Source organism: Staurois parvus, unplaced genomic scaffold (genome assembly GCF_062004578.1).
Source record: "Staurois parvus isolate SC_StPar_1 unplaced genomic scaffold, SC_StPar_1.0 ptg000715l, whole genome shotgun sequence".
Lineage (NCBI taxonomy): Eukaryota > Metazoa > Chordata > Amphibia > Anura > Ranidae > Staurois > Staurois parvus.
The window spans coordinates 11,424,607-11,438,817 of NW_028318511.1; the positions used below are offsets into that span (position 1 = coordinate 11,424,607).

General features: G+C 42.0%; 1 protein-coding gene across 1 annotated transcript in view; it reads left to right on the forward strand.

The window, feature by feature from the left end:
- FRMD8 (FERM domain containing 8) overlaps positions 1–14,211 on the forward strand; it is a 58,749-nt gene that overhangs the window by 25,664 nt on the left and 18,874 nt on the right. The window contains exons 7-9 of the mRNA XM_089653606.1: positions 555–764; positions 6,892–7,015; positions 11,192–11,335. Of these exons, the coding sequence (XP_089509732.1) occupies positions 555–764; positions 6,892–7,015; positions 11,192–11,335 (478 nt within the window). The remainder of the gene's footprint in view (positions 1–554; positions 765–6,891; positions 7,016–11,191; positions 11,336–14,211) is intronic.

The window sequence follows — 14,211 nt, forward strand, 5'->3', positions numbered from 1 at the left end:
ATACATTATAGTTAGAAGTAGGGAAATGGGATAAGGTAATGGGGAAATCAAGACGGAGGAAAAGGGGTCCTCTTTAGGCTCACTCACACTTATTCTGTCTGAATCATTCATAGCAGGGCCTCCAGTCTTGGGACACACCCTCAAATGGATTCAAGTGAACTGTATTCTTGATCCATCATTGACAAAATCTTGTGCTAGTGGTCACAAAAGTCCCATTACTGACCCAGGCTCAGAGTTTAGCTTTAAGCAGATGATTACACAGGATGTCCATAATAATCCTGCCTCCAGCAAGCATGTTGCAATACTGAACAGGTTTGGGCAGTAAATACCCCTACAGGTGTGCTGACAGCCTCAGGCATTCATCTAGTCCTTTTTGTTGACAGTTGATCTTAAAGTCTTTATCTGCCTTAATACAGATCCATTTGCAATTTGCTCTTTCGGGAGGCATATTTTAGTTATTATCATAGCTGCATAGATATCAGTTTTTTATCAATTACACCAGTTTGATATCCAAGATTTTGAAATGTAATTGTGATATATTTCTTCTTTTTTAGACCCAAGCTGGAGTGCTTTCTTCCTTCTTATGTGTGTAAAAAAAGGAATGGATTATTGAATGCTTTTATTAATAGAGGGAGTCGCCAGGCAAATTTTGAACAGACTTTACTGAACTCGTACAAAGAAGTTACAGAAAATACTTGTGAAGAGGGAGAAACCACAAACTACAAAGAGTATCTGAAGAAGTGCCATGAACTTCCCTATTATGGGTTTGTATTTATATTAAAAATGTTTGGCAATTAAGGGAGAGACAAGAAAAGAAAGTAGCATGATAGGCAGATAAAGAATGCATCATCTTTAGAGTTTCTGCTTTGAAAAAGTGAAAAACCTTTCACCTAGAAAATGTGGCAAGCTCAGAAACTCGCCATTCCACAGACCAACAGCATGGATTGAAGTGGATGTTTGTTGAATTGAATAGAGAGCCAGCGTGGCACTTGCCTGGAAAAACTACTGCAATGAAATCCCAGCTCCAAACATTTCAGTCTCTATGGTGATGTACCTCACAGGGACAAACACCTAGAGTCCTGCATTAAGGCCCTGTTAAAAAATGTAGATGATGTAGACCAATGTAATAAATGCTGTGCTACTTCTAAGTGAAATGTGCAAAGGGCTACTACCCTAGGAAAGTGCCCACAAACTAAACAATGAAATACAACTAAGCCAAAATACAAATGTAAATAAAGTGTATACCACAATGTATAAATGCTGTAAAATGACAGTGTGCGTCTTTAACAAGTCCATATGGTTTATACCACAGAATAAACACAAAATGTATGTGCCAAATGTCACTCAAAATTCCATTGTAAATTCTTGAGTGCTCCTAGAAACCATCACCGTCACTCTTAGTGCTCCTAAGTGCAAACAGTGCTAGCTCAGTGCTCACAGAATTCTCACCTTCAATATACTTGAATGCACCTATAAGGGTTTATTCACTGAGGTTCCATCACTCTATGGATCATCCAATGCTCTCTGTCCACAAGGGGCTCTCATTACTTCCTCCCAGTCTTTCGACCCAAATAAGGTGCAAGCCAGCTGATAGTCACGTGACAGTGTCGCAACATGTAGGGCGTGGCTGGAGGCAGCCGTGGACCGGAAATGACACATGCGGAAGTGCGGTCTGCCGGTTTCTCCATGTATTTAAATTATGTTTTTACAAGTTTTTAGCATGTACAGTCAGGTCCATAAATATTGGGACATCGATACAATTCTAACATTTTTGGCTCTATACACCACCACAATGCATTTGAAATGAAACGAACAAGACGTGCTTTAACTGCAGACTGTCAGCTTTAATTTGAGGGTATTTACATCCAAATCAGGTGAACGGTGTAGGAATTACAACAGTTTGCATATGTGCCTCCCACTTGTTAAGGGACCAAAAGTAATGGGACAGAATAATAATCATAAATCAAACTTTCACTTTTTAATACTTGGTTGCAAATCCTTTGCAGTCAATTACAGCCTGAAGTCTGGAACGCATAGACATCACCAGACGCTGGGTTTCATCCCTGGTAATGCTCTGCCAGGCCTCTACTGCAACTGTCTTCAGTTCCTGCTTGTTCTTGGGGCATTTTCCCTTCAGTTTTGTCTTCAGCAAGTGAAATTCATGCTCAATTGGATTCAGGTCAGGTGATTGACGTGGCCATTGCATAACATTCCACTTCTTTCCCTTAAAAAACTCTTTGGTTGCTTTTGCAGTATGCTTTGGGTCATTGTCCATCTGCACTGTGAAGCGGCGTCCAATGAGTTCTGAAGCATTTGGCTGAATATGAGCAGATAATTGCCCGAAACACTTCAGAATTCATCCTGCTGCTTTTGTCAGCAGTCATATCATCAATAAATACAAGAGAACCAGTTCCATTGGCAGCCATACATGCCCACGCCATGACACTACCACCACCATGCTTCACTGATGAGGTGGTGAAGGGTGTTTTCTTCACCAGGGAAAGAATTCTTCGGTCATCCACCACAGTTGTTTTCTGTGGTCCTCTTCCGGGTCTTTTGGTGTTGCTGAGCTCACCAGTGCATTCCTTCTTTTTAAGAATGTTCCAAACAGTTGTTTTGGCCACGCCTAATGTTTTTGCTATCTCTGATGGGTTTGTTTTGTTTTTTCAGCCTAATGATAGCTTGCTTCACTGATAGTGAAAGCTCTTTGGATCTCATCTTGAGAGTTGACAGCAACAGATTCCAAATGCAAATAGCACACTTGAAATTAACTCTGGACCTTTTATCTGCTCATTGTAATTGGGATAATGAGGGAATACCACACACCTGGCCATGGAACAGCTGAGAAGCCAATTGTCCCATTACTTTTGGTCCCTTAACAAGTGGGAGGCACATATGCAAACTGTTGTAATTCCTACACCGTTCACCTGATTTGGATGTAAATACCCTCAAATTAAAGCTGACAGTCTGCAGTTAAAGCACATCTTGTTCGTTTCATTTCAAATCCATTGTGATGGTGTATAGAGCCAAAAATGTTAGAATTGTGTCGATGTCCCAATATTTATGGACCTGACTGTAAGTGTATTACGTTTAATTGATTTATTTGAACATACTACACTATTGGAGATCCCTCTGTTTTTACCTATGTGAGTAAAGGGATCATGTCCCCAAACGACTCTTAAAGGAGACTTTTTCACCTTATTTAGGTCGAAAGACCAGGAGGATGTAATGAGAGCCCCTTGAGGACAGTGAGTATTGGAGGATCCATAGAATGAAGGAACCTCAGTAAATAAACCCTTATAGGCGCATTCAAGTATATGGAAGGCGAGAATACTGTGAGCACTGTGGTGACACTGTTTGAGCACCAAGAGTGACGGTGACCATTTCCAGGAGCACATAAATGTTTTTATTCTGTGGTATAAACTGTATGGCCTTGTTAAGACAGACATTTTGTCATTTTACAGCATTTACACATTGTTGTATACACTTTATTATTTACATTTGTATTTTGGTTTAGGTGTGTTTCATTGTTTAGAGCTTGTGGGCACTTATCTAGGATAGTAACCATTTGCACATTTCACTTTGAAGCAGCGCAGCATTTATTATATTGATTTAATTCACGGTAAGATTGTGGGAACACAATGTTGATGCTGGCAGCTGCTCACATCATATTGTATTACACTATTTATGATTGAGATATTGAAGGTAGCACATGAGTAATATTCCACTAGCTTCTAGAAATGGTAAATGCACCTTCCTGGTGCCCACTGAGAGCTCTCTAAACTACTGAACAGAAGGGAGTGTGTTGAGTCAAATGGACAATTTGGGAAATGTCTACTTTGCAGAGCAGAATGTAAGTGCTCCCAAAAGTTTTATCTTGGTTAGGGAAAATTCACACCTGAGAGTTTTGTAGCTTGAAGCTCCAAAACTCTCGACAGCCTAAATCCTGTGTACAGTGCATTCAGAAAGTATTCACAGCGCTTAACTTTTGCCACATTTTGTTACAGCCTTATTCCAAAATGGATTAAATTCATTTTTTTCCCTCAACATTGTACAAACAATACCCCATAATGACAACATGAAAGAAGTTTGTTTTAAAATCTTTGCAATTTATTAAAAATAAAATATTAAAAAAAAACATGTACATAAGTGTTCACAGCTTTTGCTCAATACTTTGCTGAAGCACCTTTAGCACCAATTACAGCCTCAATTTTTTTTTTTAGTATGATGCTACAAGCTTCGCACACCTATTTTTGGGTAATTTTGCGCATTCTTCTTTGCAGTACCTGTCAAGCTGTATCAGGTTGGATGGGGAGCGTCAGTGTACAGTCGTTTTCAGATCTCTCCAGAGATGTTCAATCAGGTTCAAGTCTGGGCTTTGGCTGGGCCACTCCAGGACATTCACAGAGTTGGCCCGTAGCCACTCCTTTGTTATGTGGGCTGTGTGCTTAGGATTGAAAGATGAACCGACGCCCCAGTTTAAGTTCCAGAGCGCTCTGGAACAGGTTTTCATCAAGGATGTCTCTGTACATTCCTGCATTCATCTTTCCTTCAATCCTGACTAGTCTTCCCAGTTCCTGCCGCTGAAAAACATCCCCATAGCATGATGCTGCCACCACCATGCTTCACTGTAGGGATGGTATTGGCCAGGTGGTGAGTGGTGCCTGGTTTCCTCCAGACATGACGATTGGCATTCAGGCCGAAGAGTTCAATCTTTGTTTCATCAGACCAGAGAGTTTTGTTTCTCATGGACTGAGAGTTCTTCAGGTTCCTTTTGGCAAACTCCAGGCGGGCTGCCATTTGCTTTTTACGGAGTGGCTTCCGTCTGGCCACTCTACCATACAAGCCTGATTGGTAGAGTGCTGCAGAGATGGTTGTTCTTCTGGAAGGTTCTCTCTCCACAGAGAAATGCTGGAGCTCTTTTAGAGTGACCATCGGGTGCTTGGTTACCTCCCTGGCTAAGGCCCTTCTCCCTCGATTTCTCATTTTGGCCGAACGGCCTGCTGTAGGAAGATTCCTGGTGGTTCCAAACTTCTTCCATTTATGGATGATGGAGGCCATTGTGCTCATTGGGACCTTCAATGCTGCAGAAATTTTTCTGTGCACTTCCCCAGATCTGTGCCTTGATACAAGCCTGTCTTCGAGGTCTACGGACAATTCCTTGGACTTCATGGCTTGGTTTGTGCTCTGATATGCACTGTTAACTGTGGGACCTTATATAGACAGGTTTATGCCTTTCCTAATCATGTCAAATCAACTGAATTTTCCACAGGTGGACTCCAATAAAGGTGTGGAAACATCTCAAGGATGATCAGTGGGAATAAGATGCACCAGAGCTCAATTTAGAGTGTCATGGCAAAGGCTGTGAATATTTATGTACATGTTTTTTTTGTTTTTTTTTTGTTTTTCCCTAGTTTTTATTTTTAATAAATTGCAAAGATTTCAAAATTAACTTTCACGTTGTCATTATGGGGTATTGTTTGTAGAATGTTGAGGAAAAAATTAATTTAATCCATTTTGAAAAAAGGCTGTAACAACAAAATGTGTCAAAAGTTAAGTGCTGGCTGCACTGTATTACAATGGTAACTATGCACATACAGGTGCCCAGATGCCTGTAACTCAAAGCTTGAAGCTCAAAAAGCTACAGGAGCTACCTTTGGTGTAGATTTGGGCTTTTTTAGCCACATAGACTTCAATAGGAATGCCTGAAAATGCTCAGTTTTTCAGTCGTATTTCAGGCATCTTTGAGCCTCTAAGAGCTGGTCTCTTCCACCTAGTGCTTTCCATTGGCTAAAGCAAAGCATCTAAAGCTTGAATACACATGTAAAACACTTGAAATATGCTTCTAAAATGCTTATATATGTACACAAAAACTCAAATTAAGAACACATGCAAAACACCAACAAATCGCTGTGCTCACGTTTGAACGCAGCCATAGAGTAGAATACAGTAGGGTGGATTTTCATCCTAAAATATGGCCAAAGCTTGTTTTCGGCAATACTTTTCTTGTAGATCACAAGAGTGCACTTAGTTTTGCACTCCTGAGACCCAGAGTCTACTAATAGCTGTCTCTTGCCCACTGTCTGATGTGGCGGAGCCCCTCTGGGCTCTAGAAGGGTCCAGATAATATGATACATCCAGCGGCCTGATTGACAGCTGGCTCTGGCTGTCAGTGTGCTGATGAGAGCCGAAACCAGCCGCACCCACCTCATGACCTGCCATGCGCACCAGTGAGTGCTGGAGGAGCAAAGCGGGGAGCAGTGGCTGACAATCGCTGCTTTCTGCGCTGAGCAGATTGAGAACTGAGCAATCAACAATCGTGATCTCTCTATCTTCGGCCTAAGAACCTACATGGGACAGCTGAAGCATGTACCCTACACTTCTCTTTTAAGAAAAAATGTTCCAGAGGTAAGTGTAAATTGTGCATAGCACTTACCTCCCACAGAACTTTTGATTTATAATTCCTAAATTTCTTCTTTGAAACTTTGCAATATTTTGCCCTCATCACACTCAAAGAAACTATTGTGTTTGTGTGCGTGTTGTTTTTTTTGTTTTTTTTTCTCCATTCAGTGTAAAATATTATGGGGTTGATTTACTAAAGGAAAATAGACTGTGCCCTTTGCAAGTGCAGTTGCATTCATTTTCTGAAGAGCTTAGTGAATGTGGTGAAGCTTTACTTTGTATAAAAAAAACAAAACAAGCCCAATCATATGCAAGTAAGATGGAATTAAAAAAAAAAAAAACAGCATTTTTGCTTGCATATGATTGGAGGATGAAAATTAGCAGAGCTTCATCACATTCAATAAGGTCTCAGGAAAATGAGTGCAACTGCACTTGCAAAGTGCACAGTGTATTTGCCTTTAGTAAATCAATCCTTATATGTATCTACAGGTGTGCTTTTTTCATGGGAGAAATTGACAAACCAGCACAAGGCTTTCTGAACCGAGCTGGACGCAAGACCGTGTCAGTTGCTATTAATATGGAAGGAGTGTCTGTTATTGATCGAAAGGAAAAGGTATTTGAACTCTGTGCTTGTAAAGTTTGTGATTTTTTTTAGGAGTTTTTCTCACTTATACAGTGTGGAAACTTCTGACCTCCTGGATGTGTAACATTTGTAAAATGTGGCTCTGAAAAGCTCAAAAACATTGTTATATGATACTAATTCAGGCCACAGAATGGAAAGATATAGCTGCCTGTCTATGTATTGAAAGGAAACCTGCACTAAAATGCCATAGCTAACTTGCCCTAACATTGTATTAGTTTCCTGTCTTCCTTGCTGATCCACTGCATACAAGGCTTTGAAAAGTCACTCACAGGGAACAGATATTAAAATTTAGTAATTCTTTGTTCACGCCAGCTTTGTGTGCTACACACATGTTCCATTTCAGTTAGTGATTCACCGAAATGAAAATTCTGGTACCAAAACCGAAAATTCAGGATGCACTTGGCTGAAAACAGAAACCAAAATGGACAGTTGTTAAAAATATATATACTTTTCAAACTCAATTTTTTTGGAAACAAATACACTTTAATGAATAAAAAAAACCACATACCTCCAATTTTTTTGTAGAATATGAAAGATGATGTTACGCCGAATAAATAGATTGCTAACAAGTCATGCTTTAAAATTGCACACGGTGGAGGAATGGTGCTAAACTGCAGACCTCAAAACATTCCATGGGTGACGCTTTAAAAATGTCTACAGGTTACCAGTTTAAAGTTACAGAGGAGGTCTAGAGCTAGAATTATGTATCTCGCTCTGATGTTCACGGTGATACCTCATGTGTGGTTTGAATACCGTTTACATATGTGGGCAAAGCCTATATATGCGTTCACCACTGTGCGTGAGCATGGGGGGACTTTTTTTTTCTTTTTAACTATATATTATTTATTACCTTTTTTTTTTTTTTTTTTTTTTTTTTTTTTTTTTTTTTTTTTTACACTGTCCCTTTTTTTAATTTTAATTTTTTTTAATCACTTTTATTCCTATCACGAGGAATGCAAACATTCCTTGTTATAGAAATAAGCAGTGACAGGTCCTTTTTATGGAGAGATCTGGGCTCAATAATACCCCACATCTCTTTTCTACAATGTAAGACAAAAAAAAAAAAAAAATGCTCTGTTTGTCCACTTTTGGCCGCAGCGTCTCAGGGACACAGCAGCTGCTGAATCCTTCCTTGTCTCCAGGATCTCCCCTTCCTCCTCTGTGAAACCGGGCATTGATGTCATCGTGGCTTGGGGTAAAATGATGCCTGCGTGGACCCCTTTGTGAATGGACTTGGTTTATAGTATACGGCGTCGCATTGGCTGGTACTGTTTTAATCCCTATTGAAAAGTGACAATTTATTCTCAACGCCACGCCCGACTTCTGGATTTTCCTATATGTTTTGATGTTATCTGGCAGGACCTCCTCTTTTTTAGACTGTTGTTTTATCTCTCTCTCTCTTTTTGTTTCCAGTAATAGTATCCCATGTATTTCTTTTTATTTCATTTTTTTTTTTTTTTTTTTTACGTAAAGTTTTATTTAGCCAAGTGTGGGCATAAAGACTGCATATATAGAAATAGCCTAAAGGAATACTTTACCATAAGGAATGAATAAGTGAATAGTCTAATGAAGTATCGGTTGTTTTCTGTATGTGCCTATCAGAGTGCCCCTTAACATATAATAAGGGACACTCTGATGAGCACATTCTATGTTGTGCCCTTTAACATTCAGAGTGCCCCTGTAAGACTACTCCCTACCTTGAGGGCAGACAGGTACTGTGCCGTGATCCATGCTGGACGTTTGTGTACAGGCAGGGAGCGGGAGCCGGAGAGACAGTGAGCTTAACGGGGTGGGGCGCACATGTGATGTCATGTTGCCATGACGACCGCCCTGCTCAGCGGTGCATCTGTCATGGCGGTCCAGGCAGCAGCGCTGCTGGTACTGTTTGCGGACCGCGGTTCGCCAAGTAGTGACCACTGGTCTATGGTATTGTCAGGTACCCTTCCATATTTGGAATGATGACTAGTAGTGTGTCAATTTCAACCAACCAGCTTGTAGGTAATGTAGAGAAAAACTGTTCTGACCCGTTTTTGTGCTTTGTAGCAGTGATTTCCGTTTTGATTTCTAAAAGGCTTAGTTGACCCAGTACTGATATCCTGCTTTAAAAATTAATACATTCTTAATCCGTTATTAGGGGATACAGAGAGCTTCCTATTCAAGACTACTTGTAATTATTTTGCCACCTCCAGGTGAATAGACACTGGCCATAAAAAACATAACCTCTCCCAGCTCAACTAAGGTTCAGTTGGGGAGGAGGAGGGCTTTATCTGGATTAGTCACTACTGCCAGTAGGCCAAGAGAAACTGTACCTGGACCCCACTTGCAAGAGTGGGACGTCCTGTAAAGCTACCGGTTTTTATCCTGTGGTCAGTGATCTCTAGGGTACTGAGTACAAGGTGAACACAGCATGCTCTACAAATCCACAGTAGTGATCCCCTAGTGGGGAAGTAGAGTTCCTGAAGTCCCTGTAGGTCTCACCCATCATCCGTGTTTACAGACATTTGTTTGCAGTAGGTGACCCTAGATGTGGATCTACTGGCATCCAGATTCAATAAATAGAAAGATTAGCGTCCCAAACCAGGGATCCTCGGGAGTTTGCCAGAGATTCTCTAGTGACCCCTTGGGATCAGTTTTCCCTGATATATGCCATCCCACCACTACAGTGTCTTCCTTGTCTGTTGTGCAAGATAGAGGTGTAGGGTATTTTGATGATTCTGCAAGCACCTGCTTGGCCAAGATGGTTATAAAATGTAGATACTGATAATCTCAAGGCCGATGAGCTGTGGGCTCTTCCAGATTGGCCCGATTTGCTGTTGCAGGGTCTGATCTTCCATCCTGCCCTACAGTTGCTAACTTTGTTGGCATGTCTGTTGAAACCCAAGTCCTGAGGGACAGGGATTTTGAACCTCTCCAAGGGATTCCCTTGTCGCTCCTTAAGCGCAAGGTTGTCTTTTGTTTGCCCTTACCTTGGCTTGCAGGGTCTCGGAGTTGGCTGCGCTTTTCTGCAAGCATCCTTTCCCAATTCTTCACTTGGATAAGGTGGTGTTGAGGCCTTGGTCCCCTTTCTTACTTAAGGTGGTTACTTCGTTCCACCTGAATCAGGACATTGTGTTGTCTTCCTTTATCCTTATCCTAAGCATCCTAAGTAGAAGGTGCTTCACTTTTTGGATGTTGCTCAAGCTGTTCAAGTTTATCTGCAGTATAAGATTGGTTTAGACAGTTTGATTCCCTGTTTTTTCTGCTTGATTCCTAGCAAGGGTCATGCTGCTTCTGGATCCATAATCCTAGAATTTCCACCCGGGAATGCACCTCCCTTCCTCCAACACTGTTGGACTTCATTACTGCCAGCAGAAGAAAACTTTGACCATCATAATGTACGTTTCGCTCTCTCCAAGACCACCTAGAATTTGTTAGACTGGAACCTCTTCCCAGATGGACCTACTTTCAGATTTGTTATATGTTAAATGCCGCACATAGACATTAATGCCATACCAGAACCTTGACAGAGTTCGAATGCCTCTGCTACCCTGCTTCCCTGCAAATTCTACTTTCTTCAAGATCCACCCTCTCTTTTTTTTTTTACCTGACACCCCTCTGGATGATGACACTGCACAAAAAGCCAGGGGGGGGGGGGGGAGCCTGGAATAGGGACCTGAAGGCTGATCTTACTCAAGCGTTCAATCAACATCCAGGAAATGAATTACACACTCTGTAGCCGATGGTATCGTACCCCAACACATCTCCACCCCATTTTCACAGACATTCCAATCTGACAAAGGGACGCACGTACACATTTGGTGGTCTTGCCCTCACATACGCCCCTTATGGACTGATGTATATTCCATGCTTAAAGAGATAACAAACCACGACCTGCCCTTCAGATTTCTACAAGCAACATTGTTCCATTTGAGTGACGTACTCTCCAGGGGCCCTTCCCAAAAATTTTATGAACTAACCAATCATACATACATGTAATAGTAACGCACTGTTAAAGCAGTGAAATATGTCTAACTTTGCCATTGTGGTCATTCTATTTAAATATTGCTTATTTCTATCCATATATGGTGTGCAGTAAATTCAAACATCAGTTATTGATTAGCTTTATTTGATCAATTTCACCAAAACATCTTTGTTTTCTTTTCACAGCATGTCTTAATAAGTTTAAAGTTTTCAGAGCTGTCCTGGGACCACACATATCCAGAGAGGGAAGAACATATTCTATGGCTGGAGTTTGATGGTAATAATGAAGGAACACCAGTTAACAAGTTGCTAAAAATATACTCCAAACAGGTGATATTCCAGGAATAATTTAGTAATGTATATTGTATCTTTCTTGTTAAGCTCCCCAGAAGCAATCTCTGCAACACTGCAGCTGGAAGACCAAAATAGTCATTGGACAAATGGGCTTATGGTTTTCAGGTAGACTTCTAGGATCTGAGCATGCTGCTGATATTTGCTAGCAATGTGAACAATCTAAGCAAGTAACACATTTTTCAGAGAAAAAAAAAGGAATTACCTTTTTAATGCATATACATCAAAAACCTTGCCAGCAAATAAATGACAGTGGAGATCTACCTAACAGAAGATGGAAACGTTTCACACCAGAACCAAGCCACTATATAGAGAGGTAAAGATGCAGCTTCAGCCTGAACTCCTCCTGGCTATACTCCTATCATATGTTTTGCCTCACCTACGGGACTTAATCATAGTGATGAGAACGTAACCGAAATAGCAGGCTTTTATACGTCCTCATCATCCGCATGAACAGATGTTCTCTCTTACCTATGATTAAAGTGATACTAAAGCTTCTTTTTTCATTAAAATAACAAACCTGTCATGCTTGCCAACTGTGTTCAAAAGCTCATATCCTCCTCTGCTTCCCTGCCAGCGCTCATGGCACCTAGCCCCCCCCCCCCCCTCCCCGAGTGCCCACCACAGGAAGCTTGTTTCCTATGGGGGCACTTGTGAAGGCCCACTCACAAGCCAGGCTGTTGGCGTCTATTCAGACACATAGCCTGGCTCGGCCCTGCTCTCTGCTCTTTGCTCACAGGTTTTGACTGAGCAGCAGCCAAGCCTGTGAGAGCCCTGAGGGGAGCTGCTTCAGACATGCAAGATTGGGCTCAGATAAGTATTTAGAAGGAGCTGTGTGTAAAAGGTTTTTTACCTTAATGCCAAGAATACATTAAGGGACGGTTCACACCATAAAAACGCAGTTCAGATTGTTTCTGCATGCGCGTTTTTGGCACATTTCGGTGCATTTTTGACGTGTTGCGGTTCACTTTTTCCCCTCTATTTTTCAATTTAAATAGGGAAATTTTTTTGGTGCATTCTGGTGTGTTTTTGATGCATTTTACCGCGTTCCAGTACAGTTCTGTGCAGGAAAAATGCAGCCTCTTGTTCAACCAGAACACACTGGAACTGCAAGCTCTGATGTGAACTATGACATTGACAACCATATTAACCTACTTTCTGAGCATTTTGAATTCAGAAAAAAGCACACTGAAACGCATGTAGTGTGAACTGGTGCTAAGGTAAAAAGCCTCTTATCTTTACAACCACTTTTAGCCCCATAGGCAGGGAGAAACATGTCAGAGGAGCATAGCTAGGAGGAGTTCAGGCTGAAGTTGTGTAAATGGCTCCCTTTCTGCTTGTTGATAATTTTGTGCAAAGTTTTTTTTTTTTTTTTTTTTTTTTATATTGGTATGAGTAAATATTTCATAAATACCAGTTGATTCTAGCAGCTTTTGCTCTGAGACCACCTTTTACAATGTAATTAACAGCTCCCAGTACTGCATGATGCTGGTCTCCCTCTACTTTCATCCCATTTGCTGCAGTAAATGCCCCCAGCTGTTTGACAGCTGCTCTAACCATTTAACAGCTGAGACCGTGCATATCTTTACATGCAACTGCTCTCTGCCCCTTTTTCTGGACAGTTTGGTCTGTTATAGTTAAAGGCTAAGTTCACCTTTTAGGAGTATGTTACAATCATATTTAGGGTGTAACACGTAACATGCTCCTATGCAGCTTCCTCACACCAGCAGCGATCCACGCTTTGTGACAGCGGGCGGGGTAACGTCTCCTGTACCCTCTTTCACAAGGCCCTGCAAGGCTGCAATGTAAATAAAAAAAATTATAAATGCACATTTTTTTTTTTACCTGCAAAAAAGATGTGCATTTATTTTTTTTGGAAAAGACGAGCTTATCCTTAATGGAAGAGTGGTAGATAATGCTAGTGTCAGTCTCCATCAAATATGCCATCTATTTTGTTGTGTGGTGTGTATTTTTTTTTTTTTTTTTTAACTAGTTACACTTTAAGTTTGAGCTAGCCAGGCAACAAACATTTTCTTCAGGAGGCGCAGAAATGCTAGACCTCCCTATACTTCTGTTTAGTCAGTGTCCTTTCAGCAACTATGTATACCAGGGCTTGAAATGTCCGCTTGCCAAATGCAAGGGGGGGGAAATCCCTTTGTAGCGAGCACAGATGGAGTGGGTGGCTTTCAATGCGATCGCCAGGCCCTGGGGATCGATTTGCACTCCAAGCCTCGTTGTGAAGCCGACTTCCGGTTTCTTCGCCACCGCGGGGGACACGAGGAGAGGCCCGCTCTCCACCGCCTTGGGGGACACGAGGAGAGGCCCGCTCTCCACCGCCTTGGGGGACACGAGGAGAGGCCCGCTCTCCACCGCCTTGGGGGACACGAGGAGAGGCCCGCTCTCCACCGCCTTGGGGGACACGAGGAGAGGCCCGCTCTCCACCGCCTTGGGGGACACGAGGGGAGGCCCGCTCTCCACCGCCTTGGGGGACACGAGGGGAGGCCCGCTCTCCACCGCCTTGGGGGACACGAGGGGAGGCCCGCTCTCCACCACCTTGGGGGACACGAGGAGAGGCCCGCTCTCCACCGCCTTGGGGAAAATTACTTGTGTATGGCCAGCTTAAGGTGAGCTGCTTGCATGCACACTACAGGTCGTTACTCCTTATCACAGTTAGAGTGGAGCACCACTCAATTGTTTTAAGTTTTGTATAAAGAGAGAAAGGGCTAGAACCTATGTATTTTACTGTTGTCTGGCCTGGTGAGATTTCAAAGACTAGGAAATTGGGTACAATGCCCCACCATTTACACTGTTTTTGCCAACATCCCAAATATTGAAACCGACAACAACTATGGCAA